General features: G+C 27.1%; 1 protein-coding gene across 5 annotated transcripts in view; it reads left to right on the plus strand.

Moving 5' to 3' along the window:
• Positions 1-20711, plus strand: part of LOC142324897 (solute carrier family 25 member 44) — a 51402-nt gene that overhangs the window by 9355 nt on the left and 21336 nt on the right. For 3 of the 5 annotated variants that reach the window (XM_075366006.1, XM_075366005.1, XM_075366007.1), the window contains exons 3-5: positions 668-851; positions 7340-7467; positions 11297-11476. In XM_075366006.1, coding sequence (XP_075222121.1) covers positions 668-851; positions 7340-7467; positions 11297-11476 — 492 coding nt within the window. Of the gene's footprint in view, positions 1-667; positions 852-7339; positions 7468-11296; positions 20053-20711 lie in introns of those variants that run through there. The other 2 variants (XM_075366009.1, XM_075366008.1) reach the window with 2 other exon arrangements.

Genomic DNA, 20711 nt, shown 5'->3' on the forward strand with positions numbered 1-20711 from the left:
GGAATTAATCACATACAGTATCTGATAAACACAATTTGCAGAATTTCAAAGATACCAGTGACTAAATATCTATGAAAAGAATCCAGCACGTATCTCTAATGTAACACTATCTCAAATGTAAAATGTTCTACTCTTTTCATTGACGTGTTCAAAAATAGGTCATTACATTTGAAAAAAGTCATGTTAAACTTTAAATAACTGTCAAGGTCAAATCCAGTGTCACCATGAGGTGTAGTCCAAAACAAATAACTTTTGTGTATGTCATTTTTTTGTATTGTGTGTAGTTTACAAGAAAATCACCTAGGGGCATTAAAATGGAACCCGGTATATATATTTTTTCTTTTCATTGTTTTTGTTTTTAAGGTTATTTTATTACAGTACATTATTAGAATAAGGTGAATAACATAATAATAATAATAATAAGCATAGAAATGCTTAGTTTATATTGAAATAGTTTATTATTATTAAACAGCTTCAAGGTAATCTTATCTTAGTGTATGTAAATTTTAATTTATGTAAATTAATAAATCTTAGTTTAAATTAATGAATCACCTTCTTTTTAAAATGTGAATTTTAGAATAAATTTTATAAATTGTAATTATGTTTGTGTTGTTTACTGTATTATTTATTTATTTCTATTTCATTTAATATGATTATATTATTACAGATTTCAAATCCTTTGGGTATTTCATTGGATCCTACTCGATCAAAGTTCCGAACTACATTAGATATTGCTCACATTATCTATAGAACAGATGGATTCCGAGGATTTTACAGAGGATATTTAGCCTCATTGTGCACTTATGTTCCGAATAGTGCTCTTTGGTGGTCCTTTTATCATTTCTACCAAGGTACTATTTAATTACACAATGGTTTATAGATTTAAGATGGTGCAGTTATTTTTCCATAATATAGTGTTTAGAGTAAGTTCTCTCTGTTGATACTTGCTTTAAATCCACAGTGGAAAGGATTGTAGGATTTTACTAAGATATAATATCATTGTGAATGTATGTTTTATTCATGAAATAATTGTAAAAGTTATTTAATAAATGTATGAATGATAATAAATGAACTAAAAAATATATGATTTGTCCATTTTTCACGTAAAATGTTTTTTAGACCATATATCATAGCCAATTTCTAACTTAGAAGATTGCCCTTTAGTGAAATAGTTTTTTGAAGTATTCTTTTTGCTGTTTTATGTCAACAAACTTAGCCTTCTAGTAATGAAAGGTGTCAAGATAAATTCTTACCTCTATCAATTAGCATAATAATAGTATATAACAACAGCTACTAGTAGTAGTAAAAATAAGGGAGTAAAATAAAATTTGGAAGAAATTTTAGTGGTTATGAACATTAATTAGGTAAAAAAAAAAAAATGAAAGATGAGGTTTTTGCTCTGCTATAAAGGTTGTTCAAATTGATTAAAAAACACAAATGACTAGAAAAATTATTATTTATTTAATGACAATGAAATAAATGCTACTTTTCCACATAATTCCGGCTACATTTAGGCACTTATCCCATCTTTCTGTAAGCTTTCTTATTCCAGTAATAATGAATTGTTCACTACGATATCCATTCTTTTACCATGTTTTTGACCTACTCATTTTTGTGCCACTTAAAAACAATTATTTTTGGTTAAAAATAATCTAATAATCTAAAAATAATCTAATGATGTGAGATTGGGACTGTAAGGTGGATACTGTAACACCTACTGGCCTAACTATTGAATAGCTGTTCGTTTATTTGGTACTTATGTATTAACGCCACCGCAGCTACAGCTTTATTTAAAAACAAAGTAGTCAAATGGATTTCGGTGGAAAATGGGCCGATATAGAGTTTAACATAAATTCAAAACAGTCTCTTTATTAATTTTAATAAATGGTTATTTGTATTTATTTATTTTATAAATATAATTTAATCAAACTTAACCTATGCTCGCTTCGCTCACTAACCTTGACTAATTAGCCGGAGTGTTTTGATTATTTAAATAATAAATAATTGCAATAATTACTGAATTTATTAAATAAATACTCAAAAAATTACGGTGTTAATTAGTCAAGGTTAGCGAGCGTAGGTTAAGCGTTTGGTTAAATTATATTTATAAAATAAATAAATATAAATAACCATTTATTAAAATTAATAAAGAGACTGTTCATTTTCCACCGAAATCCTTTGTTTTTAAATAAAGCTGTAGCTGCAGTGGCATTAATACGTAAGTACCGTTTATTTTGAGCAGTATGGGAGCAGGCACTTGACTGAAGTAGTTGAGATTTTTCTTAGCTAGCATGATAAATTGTTTATTGTATTACATCCAGCACTAAATCACCAAAACAAAATTCATATATGCTGCACAGTGGGTGGCATATTACATTTTAGAAAAAAATATGACATGAATCATATAAAAGTCTATAAAAATACAGATGTGGCTTGCAAAATTCTCCAAACAGTCATATGATCAACTTGCACATGTAATGCAACTCTCCTTGGTTCTTTTATTCTTCTCTGGTTTTTTCTCACTATGTTACAATCCCTTTTCTTCCAAGTCCAATGTTATTGTGCTTCATAGTCTTCCTTCGTCTCTTGAAAAGTATAAGATTTCTTTTAACCCTTCATTCAGATTTACAAAAAGCTTTTCACTTGACAAATGACAATAGGAATATGTTCTGCTAAAGGCAGTGTTCTTCAGCTTGATTTTAGTCTGTCATGGTCAGAAGACTAAATGCTCATTTAGTCTTTAGGGTCTGCCATTTCAATAAAGAATAAAATTTCATTTTCAAAAAGTAAAACTTAAGTAAAGGAGAACTGGTATCAGAATAATTTAACTACTTATTGATTTTTAAAATTAGAAAAAAAGATAGTCTAAAATAAAAATAAACAAATAAAATAACTGATTACAGTTTACTGATTACAGTAAGGGTATTGTACTTTACGAGTATTTAGTTGCAATATTACAACTAACAGCTGCACAATTGTGTTGTGGTTTTTAGTAAATTTAATTTATTTTATTTAGTTATTTATATTAAATAACCAATAACAATTTTTTATTGTTGGAAATAAAATCTAGCTGACAATATATCATTACATTCCTACCATAACTTAATTGTTTGTTGACGGAATTTTGAAAATAAGCAGTTAATTGTTTACAGTGAAAGACTGCAATCTAGCAAATAAAATGTATTATGGATACATTTTATCAAAATTTATTACAAAGATATCAATTTAAAAAAATTTAAATTTATATTATAATTATAAATTAAGTTATTATTTATGATCACAAAATTATAAAAGTTTAAAAAACTGATGTGGCCACCATTTTGAATTTGTTTATTCCAGAAGTTTTTATTTATTAGAGAAATTTTTGATGCATAAATGAATAAAAAATGTAACAATCGCTCAGTTAGATTGCACACCCTGAATAAATTGTTATTCTGAAATTATAATTGCTGTAAAAGGAAGAAGCATTAAAGCTCACACTATAACTTTTGAAATTGCTTTACATAGGTCAACTAATGTTGTATTATGCTATTACTTGATGTTGCTGATTATTTAGGGTATTCCAGATGGTAATTTTGTTCTTTTAAGTTATATTTTTAATGATGTATTTTATTTCGTTTTTAAAGTTTGTCATCAGCGTTTTTCATTTATGCTATGTCTTTATATTACTGTTGTTTAGTTTCTATTAATTTTTAATTGTTACTTTCTAATATTTATTTGTTTACTATTTTAATATTGTATCTGGATGATGAAAAAATTTTGTTGTGCACATAGGAAAAAACATATAATGTGACTTTTAAATTATTATTCCTTTTATTATACAGGATGATAAACATAAAAGAGGCCTAATCACTCAGCAGTTTACTAAATGCATGTTTTTGTTAAAATGCATAGTTGGTGTGAGATGGGTAAAATAATGTTGTCGAGTTGGCACGACTCGAGCTGGAGTTGGGAGGACTGTTTATTACCTGCACGTTGAGTATTGGCCAGTCTTTGTTGAGTATTGGCTTTTGAACAGGATTGTGTAATCATGTGTTGTTGTTAGTTAAAATGTGGTTAAGTGTTGAAGAATGTGTTTGTGATGGACACTTATTTAGAAATGAAATCTCATTTTATGCGTTGATGAAAGTTCAGAGAAGAATTTTGAAAGGAAGCAACCAGTGAAAAGTGTTATTCACTGGTTATTCAATCACTGAAAATTGTTAACAAATTTTGTGAAACAGGTTAAGTGTTAGATCAGAAATTTGCCTGACAGGTCAGTTTTAATGGCGCAGATCATAGAGGGACGTTAAAGTAACAGCTACAAGATCTCCTCATAAATCATTGTGGAGATGAGCTGGGAAAAGAACACTTTACTAGATTGAGCCCACATTTTGGTGAGAAGAATGCTGATATTTTATTCTTATCGAATGAAGGTTTTCAATAAGCTAACTAATGATGATTGTGCTAAAAGGATTCAGTGATCAGTGATGGTTTATTTAGTTTAAAAATGTTAGAACAAATAATTTAGATTAAATCTTATGTTAAAAAGGAGTAAAGTATAGAATGTTAGAAAAATATGTAGACATCAAGGGTTTCTCAGTAGTATAAACAGTTTCAAGAAGGTCATGGAAACAAAAAAGAGTTGCATGACTTAACACATCAACAGCTAATGAAAATATCAACAGATTAAAGGACATTGTGATCAGTAATCATCAAATTAGTATTTGAAAAGTTGCTGAAGAGATGGGAATTTCTTATGTTGAGACAACATAAAAATTATGTAAGATATACAACATAAGAAGTTATGTGTGAAACAATTTTGACTGTCACTCTGGGTATGAAATAAGTAGCAATAAAATTTGTTTCAAAATTGTTGAATTTTCAACAAAAGCAATTTTGCAAACACATCACAGAACAATTGTTAGTTGACAATAATGACTCAGATTTACTCAAATGTGTCATGTGTCATGCAAGTGACAATATATGACTGTGTGGTTATGACATTGAAACTAAGGTCCAATTGTTTTGATGAATCTTCCTTGAAGATTTAAGACCGAAAAAAGCATAAAGTTTGAATGTTAAAGAATCTCCATACTGTTTATTCTGTTTTAATTATAATGAACAATGGTGTTGTCCATTAGGAATTCTTATCACAAGGTTGTACACTTAACAACAATATTATTTAGCAGTTTTATGTTGATTAATTGAAGCAATCCGAAGAAAACAGTCACAAATGTAGGAAAACGGTTCATTGATTTTACACAATGTTAATGCTCCAACATACACTTCACTATTAATTGTGATTATTTAGCCAAAAAATAACACCATACTATCGCCACAGCTTCTATATTTTCTAGACATGCATCCTGTGACCTTTGCTTGTTCCAACTGAAAGAGATGAGGCGGTGGGACTCCTGAGTCTAAGTGGAAAGATGTCTTGGGTAAGGGAATGAATAAAAGACAAAACCATTAGAGGGCCAGAAATGGTTCTGCTATTAGAGTGGCACATAAACAAATTAAGAGTTCTGGCTGCTTGGTGGGGGCCCCAGGAACAGCAAAGCTGGGCCCGGAATTACCCTTGTTCTCTCAGTAAAGAGACAGGCCAGAAGGAATAAAAATAAAGTTCCAACTGGTGGCCCAATCTGCCATGCCGGAGTTAAAGGACGTTTCCATGTGCTGAGAGATACTCCACCATAGGTGCAGTACAGGGGATAACAAAAAACTGAAAGAGAATAGTAAAAGGACAATGAATTGCAACTATAGATGAAATAAACAAAAAATCATAATTAAAATCGCATTATGTGAACTTAAGACTATCAAAAAATGCTTTCTGCAAATTATTTCAGATTGGAAGAAATGCTGTCATAAGTGTGTCACATCTCTTTGGGACTACTTTAAGTTAGCAACATCAGTATAGGAGAATTAGTAAATTCATTTTGACAAAAATTAAACTTCTCGTTATTTTTTTAACACACCTGTTTAATGCCATATTTCTTCTTTTTTTCAATTTTTCTGTTATTTTCTATATCTTCATGCTCACCTTGCCTCCCTCCAGTTAATAAAACTAAAGAATCTCTCTTTTTCTCCTCTCTTGACTAATTTGAAAGTATACTAGTTAAAGATTGCTCACTGCTTTCACTATAAGCAATAGGGACATAATTAGGAACTTGATACATGTGTGAAATCGTGTAGCTCTGTTTGCTAGAGGAAGGAAATCAAGCAACAGCCAACATGAAATAGCAAGCTATCAAAATATGTGAATTATTTAAAATGTTCTCATCTTTAATTTTTGTTGGTCTTTGGAAATCAATATATACATTTGGTGAGTAAATAATCTCACTGAGTAAAAAAATTTCAAAGCAACACTTGTATGATTGAGAGTTAATTGGTATTACCATTCGGTAAATAAGAGGGGAGGATATATGTATAGTTATATATAAAAGAAGTTAAAAAATAAATAAGCATCAAAAAGTATTATAGGCTGTTAATTTTGTTTGGAATGTATCTAATGAAGAAATTCAATCTTCTGTTATTGATATTTTTGTTTACCGACTTGTAAAAATCGGCACCAAGTAATGGCAAGCTTGGAGTAGTGACAATTACTACCCAACACAAGTTGCATCATGTTTATGCTACTAAGAGATGACTAACCATGGTTTGCCAATGTTTCAGAGAACATTAAGATTAACATTAAGCAGTGATGTGTAGCCTGATCATCCAAGCTCGCTGTTACATGGCAGCTACTGTATACAATGTTTTCTTTTTAATATTTGTAATTCAGAAGTATTGAAGAGGTTAAATTATAATTTTTCTTAAAATTACAATTTGACTTTTGTAATTTCAGAATAAAGTGTAATTTTTTATCATAATTCCTTCATTCTTATTAGTTCTGTTATTTATTGATGAAAATTATTTACCATCTTTTTCTCTTTTTTTTTTTAAGGCTTTCACTTTTAACATTTAATTTTAGGTGCTGCTGTTAACTATAATTTCAGTTATTTAAATAATTGTAGAAAGAATTCCATTCACTATTACTTTATTAACTAAAAATAAAAAAGTTTTTTGTTTTAAATTTGATTGTTTATTCTTTTACTTTGTTCTAACTTCAAAATGACTTCTACAAATAACTTCTACATTCTCAGTTACATAAAGTTTTTTGTAGTAAAAAATTTAGTTTATGATGCTTTCCGTTTATATAACATTTTTGGAATAGTAGTTTCCACCTTTTCCTTTTATAAAAAAATTGTGTAATTTTTAAAAAATAATATTTTTTCATTGAGAAATGTTTTCATTATATTTCTTTATTATTTTAATGATTGTTTTCATTTAATTTATTTATTATTAATTTTATTTTCAGATGAACTAGTTAGCATTTTACCAGATGATATTTCTCACCTTTTAGTTCAGTGCATTGCAGGTACTTTAGGTGGTTTTACTACTACACTATTAACAAATCCTATGGACATTATTCGAGCTCGTCTTCAGGTATAATGTTGTCTTTTTTTTTAATTTTACAATTGTTAATGATATTCTCAGTATTTTAAAAAAGTGTGAACGAAATAAAAACATGTTCTTAGGAAGTTTAAAAAACAGAAAGTTCAGAAATTATGAAAAAAATCACATTATCAAGGAATTAAATTTTTGATTTATTTCTTTTAGAGTTTAGTTGTTGATAACGTACGTCATTCTGCTATAGCTCATCTTTAATTAAATAAAATGATAGTAAGTTATGTTGTGGGACATGTGGAATTGGAATGAAAGGTTTGTGTAGTGGCTGTCTCTATATTTTGTTCATAGCTCTACACTTACTATTCACATTTTCTGAAAATTTTAAACTACGTGATGTTTTTTAATTAAATTGATCTTTTCTCTATGATTTGTAAATTTGTGTATTTTGCAGAATAGCAAATTTCAATAGCCTGGCTTTTTATGCAAATATTATGCTAGGTTTGTTTGTTTCTGATGAAGAAATTTAGCCGATTCAAATGTTATGGTACTTAACTCATTTTTTATCTTTCAGTTATAAAAATCTGTAAATTCAGACTAGAAGTTAAAAAATGCAGTATGAATTAAAAGCATTGATAGTGAAGAGGTAAAAAGAAAGATTATGATAGTAAATAATTCAGAATTTTTTAAAAAGTTTTTTATTTAACCTCATTTTAATATTGATAGTAAGCTTTTGTAATATTTTCTTTTGAGTGTATTAATATATTTGTGATGAACTTCTTGGACTTCAAGTAATATTAGAACATTGAAATTGAACAATGGTTAGTGCAATTTCAATGCATATTATATTGCCTTTTATTAGTGTTTAATGATCACAGCATTGACCCTAGTCAAATTACAGAAAGAAATTATAACATATTGAAAATCCTGTATTATTTCTTTGACAGTTTTTATTTGATAATAGATATTTCAGGCACTGAATTATAGAGATTAAAGTGTACATCATGTTACAGTATATTTTACTGGTTATACCAAAGTAAAAATATACTGATAACTAATTTTTCTATTTTGAGGACTTGTGTTTTAATTGTTGCTGATTCTTAACACGTGATAATTGGCTGACCTTGCAGTTTGATTTCTTCTGGCCCTCCAGAATAATACAATTTGCTTGTAAATTGTATATATATATATATATTATATAAAATGTACATATATAAAGAAAAGCATTTTGATGCTTCTCTTAATATAATTTTAGTATAAAATTTTAAATAAAATTACTTTTTTTTTCATAAAGATTTTGTTAGTTGTCTAAGTTTTGAAGTTGTGTACATGCACGTGAATGTGTGTGCATATATATATATTTGTGTGTGAGTATATGTTCACATATATTGACCGTATTTGCTCGAATTTAAGCAACACTTTTTAGCTCTTTTTAATACCAGAAATTCATGTGGGGGCTTAGATTCAAACATTTTTTAATCCAAAAAAAAGTTTATTATAGATTTTTAAAATCCTCTTAATTTATTGTTTTCCACCTCCTTAAGTCTTACAGTACATTATTATGAATAACATTAACATTTAAAAAAATAACAATAGAGACTAAAAACTTCCTCTCTCCAGAGCTAATAAATTTTGTTTATTGAAAATTGGCAGTTTTAATTTATTTTCTTAGTCAGATAGTTTTTCAGAATGCTATTGGGATGATTATTACAAGGAAGGGACAAAAACACTTTAGTTAATAATAATATCCTGGAAAATACCATTGTCTGTGGTAAATCTTAGTTTATATTTATTAAGTTTTCATAACTTGTGTTATTTTCTTCTTTTTTTTTGTATGCTGTATTTTCTATCATCCATATTTTAGTCAATCTTATCATCAGTGTATTAGTAATGGCATCAAGAAGAATTCAATATGAACCCAGTATAAAAAGAAAGAATAAATGAAAGCAAGTGAAAGGTAACTGGAATAGAACAAATGCCAGAAAATATGACATTAAAGAAACAAATTCTCACCAATGGTAAACAATGTGATTGATTTTTACTTGCAAATCTGCAACAAAGTGCTTCAAATTGCAACAGGGGTTTTACAGATCAAAAACAGGAAGATTTCCCCAAATAGATGATTATGTTGCTCAATTTGTAAAAGATGGTCGATCTAATTCACTCCCAGTAATAATACAAATGTTAAAATGGAAGGCAACAGAAGGAATTGGTAAATTTAAAAATGAAAATTTTTAATGCAGATTCTGATGCAGAAAATTATGATAAGTGTGAGATTTTATCTTAGTCGGAAAACTTCAATCTGTCAGAAACTTCCTGCAGATTTTGAAGATCAGTTCATCCGGTTTCAGCGACATATCATTCAACTTCATGCAAAACACACATATGAATTTATAAATATTAGAAATTCAAAATAAACCACCCTTAACTTTGATATGCTGAGTAATTTTTACAGTAACTTCAAAGGCTGAAAAAGAAGTTAAAATAGTTTTTACAGGATACAAAAAACAGCATATCACTGTAGTGCTATGTATTACAGCAGATGGTCAGAAATTACTGCCATTCTTAATATTAAATTTGAAAACAATGCCCAAAAATGAGAAATTACCCAGTAATGTGATAATGCACGCCCACAAGAATGGTTGGTTGGATGGATGACTTCTGAAATTATGAAAGGCTGGGTAAATCCTGTGTGGAACAGAAGACCAGTAACTCTGAAAACCTAAAAACATGGTTGTAATTGATAATATAGTTATAGGAAATTTAATGGAATCAGTGAAAAATAAATTAAAAAAAGAAAATTGTGACTCTGATGATAATCCTGTGAAGTATGACAGCCAACCCACACAATGCCTTCATCATGAAACCTTTCAAAGACCATTTAAGAATAGCATATGAAGACTGGTTACATTCAGCAAACATACTGCTTCTGGAAAAATAAAAAAGACAAGTTCTTCAACAATAGCAGAATGTGTTTCTCCTGGAATATAATTTCACTTTTCTTTTAAAAATGCATCATCATAAATGCCATGGATAGAACAGAAGATGATGGGATATTGAATGATGTTGACACCACTTTCAGAGACAGTAGTGGTAGTGAAAGTGAGTTGTTTTTTCTGATTGTAATAAATATGTTTATTCAATTAAAAAATTACCTATATGAAATTATTTTATGTAGTGTGACATTTATTTAAATTAAAATTGTAATTTCAGCTGTTTTTATACCTTCAGAAAATGAAACTCTTACTGCAGTTCACTGTTTTTTCACAGTACATGTTTAAACAGAGCCAACATTTTAAAAATAAATAAAAGAGATAGATTATAATAATGGAAATTCTTTTCAAACAGCTGACTTTTTTTATGTAAGGAATGTCTATACATCAGACAGTTTCAACCTCTATTAAATAATTTTTCCATTATTGCCATCTTTCTCATTAATTGTTGAATGACCCTTGTAAAAATAAACAAATATATTTGTACGCACCATAATTGAAAATTCATATTTACATTACGTTCAAAGTTCTTGATGAAATTTTTAATAAATAGTTGAAAACTATCATATTATAATGGAAAGAAATGAAATACAATATTTCATCATATCTTGTTCTTACATTTACTGAAGAATGATGTGATGAAAAATTTCATTTGCTTCCTGAAGAGATAATTTATTCGATTTTTATTTGTTAATTTTTTTATTTATCTTTTCCAGTTTGAAACTTAAAATTTTGTGTGCTTAATTATGATTAAGTACAAAAAAGAGTATAATAAAGAGTATGCTCTTTATTATACTTAAACTTAATTTTATTTGTTATTAATTGCTTAAGAAATGATATTGATTTTTTTTAAATTTTCCTTTCAAATCATTCAGGTTCAAAGAACAGAGTCTATGTTAAAAACATTTAGATTACTTTGGAATGAAGAAGGCGCATGGATGTTTTCAAAAGGTTTGTCGGCACGGTTGGTACAGTCAGTCTGCTTCAGTTTTTCAATCATATTGGGATATGAAACTATAAAAAGGATCAGTGTTCGACAGGAGTATAAGGATATGGTACGCTGGTGAATTTTAATGCACTTCACATGTAATAAATTTATTATGCCAAATATATTTATAATATTGTTAGGTAGTTATAAATTAAATAAATGTTTGTATATAGTTATTAGGCACTTGTTTGCTGATTTTTTTAAAAATTTATTTATTACTACTATTATTATTTATCTTAAATGTTTAAACAAAAGGTAAATGTAATTTCATCTGATTCTCCATATATTTATATAAAAGGAAATACATACTGTTAACTGTTCCATTCCATTAAGAATTACCTAATAGAATTATGTAAGTATAGGTTTTCTTATTGTTTTAAGTTTTATTATTAAAATTTGTTAATGAAAATCATTTACCAGAAAACATTAATTATATTTTTTTCAGAAAAATATAGTTCAAAAGTGTAATTTTATTAAATCTTTGAGAGTTATTTAAATATTATTAACTCTTTTAGTGTGGGATCCTAATGGTTTTTAAAGATGGTAAATGCAATTTTATTATTTAGAATTCTTTTATATTTAGATTTAAAAAAAAAATTAATTTAATGTTTATAATGTAGTTTTTTCTTATCACTGTTATTTTTAACCCATTCAGTGCCAAATATTTTATCATGTCTAGCCTGTGTGGAATTTAAAATTAATAGTTATTAAAAAATAAATCATACTGTCTAGTTTAAATCGCTTTAGAAAAGAAATAAAAATTGGAAAAAATTTTCTATCTATTTTTTTTTTTTGCCACAACATTTGAGTTACTGATCATATGAGAATAATTCTTTCTCTTGTCTCCATTGATGCAACTGTTGCATCCTGAAAAATGTGAGCTATTATCCCCTTCCTCACATACAATTTTTTTTTTCTATTTTCAAACTAATAGATATGTAATCAATAAAGATTTTTTTATAAATTCTTAATGCTCAGAAAAGAAAAAGTCACCCTTACAACAGCTACTCATTGCACTCTGACAAAGAGGATTGATAATCCTAGTACTATTATTTATGGCACCAAAGAAAAGGGTAAGTGAAAAACCACTTATTATGGGGGTATACTTAATGCATTTACAGTTATGTAGTCTCTTGTATGAAACCAAACAGTTATTTTGAATAGTCAAAAAGAAGCTAAATTTTTGATAGAACTTAAAAGTAAAGGAAATAAAATTAAACTGGAAAAATTAAACAGATATAAGAGAGATTTTGTTTTATTGAAAAAAATAATGCTGTTTTACAATAATATACAAATATTAATGAAACTGAAATGATTGAACAAAATAAATGCAATAAAATAAAAATTGTTACTTACATTTTAGATTTTACCAACTGATAGAACTTTTACAATTAAATATTTATGTATATAATTATATACTGTCCACACTTCCTTGAATTTTACATAAATAAATTATTTAAATTGACAGAAAAATCATTTTGATAAATACAAAACTATAAATATTAACGCACAAAAATAAAAATTTAGTTATACTCAAGGCTGCTTGCTTGATTGTGTTGAAGGATAGACATTAAATGATATTTACCATAAGTTTCAGAGCTAAAGAGTAAGAATATGGTTGATGGGGTAGTTAATAGTTGTGCAGGTTGACCAACCCACCAAGTGTCTAAATGGTGAACTTGACTTTGCAAATCAGCTGATTTTGAAGTTGAGAGTTCTGATTTCAAATCCTAGCAAAATTTCAAAAAAAAAAGTTAATTAACAAAAAGAAATTCTTGATTAAATCAACTTACGTACTTATTTACGGATTTGAGTACTAGATCATGGATACGGTGGTTCCAGAGGCTAAACAGAAAAAGAAAGAATAGGTAAGAGACCATTGGTTGCGGCACCAGTCACTGAGGAAACACAAGGCTGATGCAACTGTCATGTATGTCTCTGGCACTGAATGGGTTAATGAAATTGCAGACATAGGCAGAATTTTTTATTGTCATGGTGGTAGGAAAGTAATTAAAATAAATTTATAATATGTAGAAGTTTATCTTTGTTTTGGGATTTTCTTTTAATAGTAGTAGCATGTAATTTAAATTCTTTTTTATGGAAATTATTTTTATTTTTTTTTTAATAACCCATTATGTAAAGTAATTTTTTATGAAATTATATATCATAAATTGATGTGTAAAGTGACTTCACTTCATAAACTAGTCTCTTATCTGAATATTGTGACCACAGTTTAATCATGATTATGATTTATCATGATCATCATTTAGTGATTCTAGTTAGTTTTATTTTGCCCTAGCCCTACTTAACTCCATTCAGGCAAGATTTTTTTTAATCATATGAATCCAAGCAAATTGATGAAGTAGCAATACTAAAAAGAAGAATATTTAATTATAACATTAAAAAAAAGTAATGAAACTTGAAATCTATAAGATTTCAAGGGTTAATGTTTGCCATGTTAGTATGTCTAATGAAGAGGATTGTACATATTTACTTAAAAGAACAAACCATTGGGATGATGAATGTGTGTATGTGTATATATATATATATATATATTAACTTAAATGTAATTTATTTAAGTTTATTTTCCTCTTGATTGAATAAAATTAAATATAATAAAAATACATATTTTACTTGAAAATAATACCTTTATTGGGTTAACCAATCAGCTGTACAAACTTATAGATTAAATAAACAACATTTCACTTAGAATTCTCTGAGTTTCCTCAGGTGACTTTACACATTCATACACATAATACAAAATTCTCTTACATCTAATTCTCTCATGTAAGAGAATTTTGTATGATGTGCATATGAATGTGTAAAGTCACCTGAGGAAACTTAGAGAATTCTAAGTGAAACGTTGTATATTTAATCTATAAGTTTGTACAGCTGATTGGTTAATCCAAGAAATTAATATAGGTATATAAGTAAAATATGTTTTTTATTTATATATATATATATATATATATATATATATAATGTTATTTTTATCGTAATGGAAAAACCATAAAAAGGAGGAGGTCTCAATTTGACCTGTAATTTTTATGTATACTGAGGGTTATTTTTACCAAAAGCATTAATTTTTTCATTGTAAGGAGGAATTTCATCTGATGGTCTTTTATAATGTTTCCAGATGTCTTAAATAAAAGATGTTTTAGACAAAAAATTATGTAGTTTTTTGATGTGTAAAAAATTTCATGGAAAATTTACAAATATGTATATTTTCATTGCTTAATATCAGATGTTATTCTGGTATTTGAAGTATTATAATGTCAACTTTCAAGAAAATTTGTTGGAGAATTGCATACTGTGACCTAAATGTAAAACATAGATTTAAAATCAGTTAGTAAATGCTTTTATGACTTAATCACATGGATGTACCAATATGAACTTAGCTAAAAAGTAAGTAACTAAGGAATAAATGGATATTTCTATCTTAGGTTACAATTTGTATTAGTTTCTGTGATATTTCTTCCAGTTACCTTTCATATTTTATCTAGTTTCCAGTTTCTTACCTTTTTTATATGGGGGTTTTTTTTGGATGGCTGCCCCTACTTTAAATTTTTAAAAATAAAAATAACCAAAAAGTAAAAAATAATTTTTTCAATTATTTTTTTATGTCATTGATTTGGCAGCATTAAATTAGGAACAAATCAGTCAGCATCAAATTTTTAATTAGACATTGATTCCTCAAAAGGACAAAATTGAAAAATTGTTTTTTATTTTTTTATTTATTATTGAAAAGTTAAAAATAATAGAGAGTTTTTTCATATCAGAAAAAAATAGTTTCCTAAAAGAATATGAGAATTGATAAATACAAAGGTGTACAAATAGTATAATTAAAATCAGTACTCATTTTCCTATAAAGTAATGGAATTAGTTCATATGTTCATTCTTTTACCTTCATAGCTGTCTTGGTTTAGTGGATGTGTGTGTTTGAATTAATGAAAATTAAATAGAAGAAAGAAAATTGAAAAAAGGATATATTAACAGAAATTACTTTAGAGTTCATATAATAAACTGTATGCAAAGTATATTGCTTCACTTCATTTGTTTCATAATTGATGACTTTCAATTAATACTGGTGTGTTATAGTTATATTAGTGAGAAGGTAAAATCCAGCTTGTCATTTTTTGCAATGCATTTTTTTTTATTAATCAACCTGAAGTTTTTTTTCATTTCAATGAGAGAAATGTTTTCAAAATAGAAATTTTATTTTTTTTAAATTTTTTGTATAATATTAATAATCACAATATATTATATGTCTATCAAACTTTCTGTAGAATTTTTTATCCAATAATAAGTGCTAGATCAATCAAATAAGGGATTCATCTAATGATTCTTATCTTACGATTTACAAAAAACTGATAGATTAACAGCAAACAGTATTTCTATTGTTTAACATGGAGCATCCATCATTTTAACCTTCAGCCTTGGGTCTTTTTTCTGATAGCTTCATGAACACATTTATCATTTCAGGTTAATATTCTGTGGGTCCTTAAATGACTTCTCTGACATTCACAATGTTCATAAATTCTGGAGGTTGATGATCAGCCTGAATGAGGGTCATTATTATCATTGAAATTTGGGCATTTTTGAAACTTTTTCATCACGTGTATATTTGAGTCCAGCTAAAAGCTTCATTCAAAAATGTTTTCAACTTTTCAAATATCTCCCAATTTAACACGGATTTTCACATAAATTGGTAATTTATGAAATTCATAATTTTTAAACACAATAAAAATCATTGGGCATATTTAACATTAGTCGACATAAACAGATACAGTATCATGTCAAACCAAAATATTGCATTTGAGTCTCTGCTATGTTACTTCCCAATCTGGCCACTAGGATATCAATGTTACTCATTCCATTAGTAATGCTATTTAAAAAGTTCAAGAATTTACTAGACAAACTTAATATAACTTATTAACTGACTTGACTGAAGATATGCCTGCCATCATGTTGTAAGGATTACTAATTGAATCTACTTCTCACATAGATATGTATTCAGAAAAATTTGAGTGAAATTAAATAACATGATATTTTAAAATCCCAAATTTAAAAAAAAATATATATATTGATATATTTTTAATTTCTACATAACAGAATATACATGTTAGTCTTGCTAGTCCTGTGATGTGGAAAGTAAAGTTAAACACTGCCATAATATCATTCATTCAGTAGTCCATTGATGTCAATGATAAAATAACTGCAAGGTACTGGTTTCCATCATAGAGGTCATGGTTAATAATGTTGGAAGTCATTGTGTAAACATATTTTTTATTATGATAAAAACTGGTTACATTACATGCATTTAGTAACTATATATATATATTTTTTTTTTGTATTTATTTATTAATCTGTAGTAGCGTGATTTATCATTTCATTTAGATTATTTTATTTGATTAAACTTTTATTTCACAAATAATGAAAATTTACAAAGGTAATGAATAAGTCTTTATTTTTCTTCAAAAGAGTTGACTTAAGGGAAAATAATGCCTTAACCATGGAATTGTACAAAATGAATTTTATCCTCATAATAATGCTAATTACAAATTAAGGATACTACAGATAGAATCAGTTTTATATTTAAGTCATCTGTGTTCAGAACTTATTTTTGTTTTGGTTAATTAATGGTGATTTCTATTTTAACACAAAATATAATTTTACGTATTTGGCAATGTATAAAGTTATGTAGCCTGTTATATTATTTTAATTAATTAATTGAACAGATGAATAATTAGGAAGTAATGATGAGTTTAATTTTGTATCATTATTTTTATTTCTGTTACATTTTCCTCTTTAAAATTTTTTTTTAATTAAAATTATATATGGAAAAAAATCAGTTTAAACTTGCCGGGATTTTGTTTAAATGTACATAAATTTATTGGAAAATAAGTTTATATTTATTTGAAGTATTCTCTGGGATTCTTTGGTTGTGTTAGTATATTTTTTATCAGTAAAATTTAAAAATATTGTTTTTATATTTATTTTGATATATATATTTAATCAAATTGTAGTCAACATTGACTAACTGTTGTGATGACTTGAATTATTATACCTCATTTTAATATTTTTCATGGACTCTGTTTAGAAGGGTGACATTCATGAGATTTGATAAAAAAATATGTGGAATTTTTTAATTTCCCAGGCTGTACGAGTCCAATTGTCACAAATTTTTTTCTTTGTTTTGTTGGTACACTTGTCTCTAATGTATGTTTACGTTGGTAGCCATATTGGATGCCTAATTTACTTAGGCTGTCAAAAAGGTTACACATGTTTTGGTATGGTTGGTTACACATGTTTTTAAAAATGGTACAAAGAAATTGCATTAAATTTTGCTTTAAGATTGGAATAAGTGCAGCACTGCATTAGAAATGTTGAATGTTGCTTTCAGCGATTCTTACAAGTGGTACAAACATTTCCAAGAAGGCCATGAAGATGATGATTGTCACATTGATATAACTTATATGTTTCAACACATCAACATCTGATGACAATATAAAAAAAGTGGAAAAAATGATTATGGACAATCGTCAAATCACCATCACAGAGTCAATAAGGATTACTAGCAGGAAGTCCTACACTTTTTGCATGATGTAATCTGCAGAAAACACTTGAATTTGTGGCAAAATAATTTATGGCAATTGCACCACAATAATGTACCTGCTCACACTTCACTGCTTGTTCATGAATTTTTGGCGAAAAACAATACCATTATGATAACTCACTTGTGTGTTCACCAGACATGGCCCCGTGTGACTTCTTTCTGTTTCCCAACCTTAAAAGAACATAAAAGATGATGTTTTGCCAAGATTGAAGAAATAAAAACAGAATCGGTGAAGGAGCTAAACTCCATACCTGAAATTATTTCCAGAGGTGCTTCAAAGATTGGAAAAAGCACTGGCACAAAGTTATTATATCTGAAAAGGTAAAATTTGACGGTGATAGAATCAGTATTGATGAATTAGTAAAGATTTTTTTGAGAAAAACTAAAATTTCACATATTTTTTTATCAAACCTATAAGTATAACTTTTTGTGTTCTACAGTTTTTTATCTCCTACACATTCCTCTATAACTAAATTAACAAAACCCTTTTGCTAATCAACCAACTGAATTTTCAATATACTTCTGTTATAACTCTTTGGGACTTAATTATTCTTTTCTAATTGTCAATGTTTTGCTTTTATGAAATGCTACACTAAATGATTCACTTCACATAGATATTTTTAATAATTTCTTTCAAATTATTAGGTCTTGTTTGATGCTTTCAGACATATGTTTTCCCCACAGTCTTTGTAATTTTATTATTTAAATAGTGAAATCTCCTCTGGTCAAAAACTATTTTTATTTTCTCTTCTTCTACAGTTCCTCCTCTGCTGTAAAATCTTTCCTTCAGTTCATGTATTGCTTCTTCTGTGTACAAGTTGAAATTCAACACTGACAGATTTCCTTGTCACACTCCCTATCTTAGGCAGAGGTTGCCTTTCTTCACCTTTAATTATTATAATCACTGTAATTTTATTCTTGAACCAATTGCAAAAACAAAAATCCCTATATTTTAGTAGAAACTTTCCCTACATTATTAAATAACTTCTCAAGATCTATAAATGTCATCTAGCTGGCATAATTCTATTTAAGTCTGACTTCTACCTTTCAGTATGCACCATTTCAATCTAATGCAGCTTTTCCTACATGTTCTATTCACCTGTAAATTATTCTAATAGATATTCATTTTAAATTTATGTATGATAGTGTAGTTGGTTCACACATATTTTTTACTTTTTCAGCCTCATATATTTTTGCTTGCTAATGTGTATAACTGTCTAAAATATGTAACTCTCTTATTGTGTATAATGTTCAACTTCTTTCAGACAGCATAGTAATTCAGTTAGTATATTATTAGATCTGATTATTTTATTCTTGTTTAAATCTTTTAATTATTTCCTAGCAGTAAAGGATTTTATTTATGCTATAACATTCATGGTGGTCTACTAACTGAATAATAATATCATTTGTAGATCAAAAGTTGACTACAATGTTTTGTAATTAAAAGGATTTTTTTTTTCTTAAAATAATATTACTACATTACATAAACATTAATTTTAGTGTTAGGAAGGTGTAGATTGTTGTATATGTTAAAAACATAGTAAATTAGTTACATAGTACATAATTTATATTAAATATAAAATACTTTGAATCAACTATTATTACAGTAGAATTACTATTTGTTAGAAAAAAAGTATGTTCTGCATTTGTATATAATTAGTTAAGAATGCAATTTATATTATTTTATTGTTATTGTTATATCTGTTATTTACTTATATATGTAAACTAGTACTCACTTAAAGTACTCACTTAAAAAGAGTTTAAAATTAAATTTAATGAATATTAAAAAGTTAAATGAATTGAGACTTTTTTCTGTAATTCTTGGCCTCATAGTACACCTTTCTATTGCTGCCTAGGACCTCTCTAAAGTAGCTGTTAGTAGTGTTAATTAATTATGGATGTTTCTTCATACAGATAAATTTATTTGCATTGTAAGTTATTAAATTATGTTAAGTAATGTCAGTTTGATAAAAATATTACCAACCATAATTTTAAAAAAAGTTAATAAAAAAAATTGTTATTGTGGATACATTTTCTTTAAAAATATATTGCTCTTTTTTTTTAAGTATACCTGCCTGATATAGTTTGTAAATTAAATAAACAAATATTTTTAATATAAATTAATACTTAAAATAAAAGAAAATTGTCCTTTATACCAAGGTTTTTTTAATGGATTTCTCATTGTTGAACTTCATTTATTAAATAAATGTTAATTTGTACTTTATTAAAATAATTTTTTTTTAGCAGAGCTTTTTTTAATAAAATAGTACATCAAGATTAATTTAAAAAATAAAAAACACTTCTCGGTAGAGATTTTTAAAAATAAAAGCACAAATTAAGAATTTTTTAATCTGCATTAGTATTATACTTTTTTATATTATTTAAAATAATATTTTTGTGGAGGCTTTTAATTGATTTGTTCTTTTAGTAAAAAACTGTATTTATTAATTAAGTTTAAAAACCAGCTGTATAGAATGTAAAAGAAACTAATTTTTATAAAATGAGTTAATATTATGTTATTCATGAATAGAGAAGGTGAATTTTCTTCCCAGCCAAACATGTGTATTTTTAGCCTATAACTGAGTGATAATTTATCATCAGTGGCAGTAAAAGAACTAACTGTATCATAGATTTAAAATGCTCTTCCGTACAAATGTATGTATTATATATGAAAACTGTTACACAA

Source organism: Lycorma delicatula, chromosome 5, assembly GCF_047948215.1.
Source record: "Lycorma delicatula isolate Av1 chromosome 5, ASM4794821v1, whole genome shotgun sequence".
NCBI classification, from domain to species: Eukaryota; Metazoa; Arthropoda; class Insecta; order Hemiptera; family Fulgoridae; genus Lycorma; species Lycorma delicatula.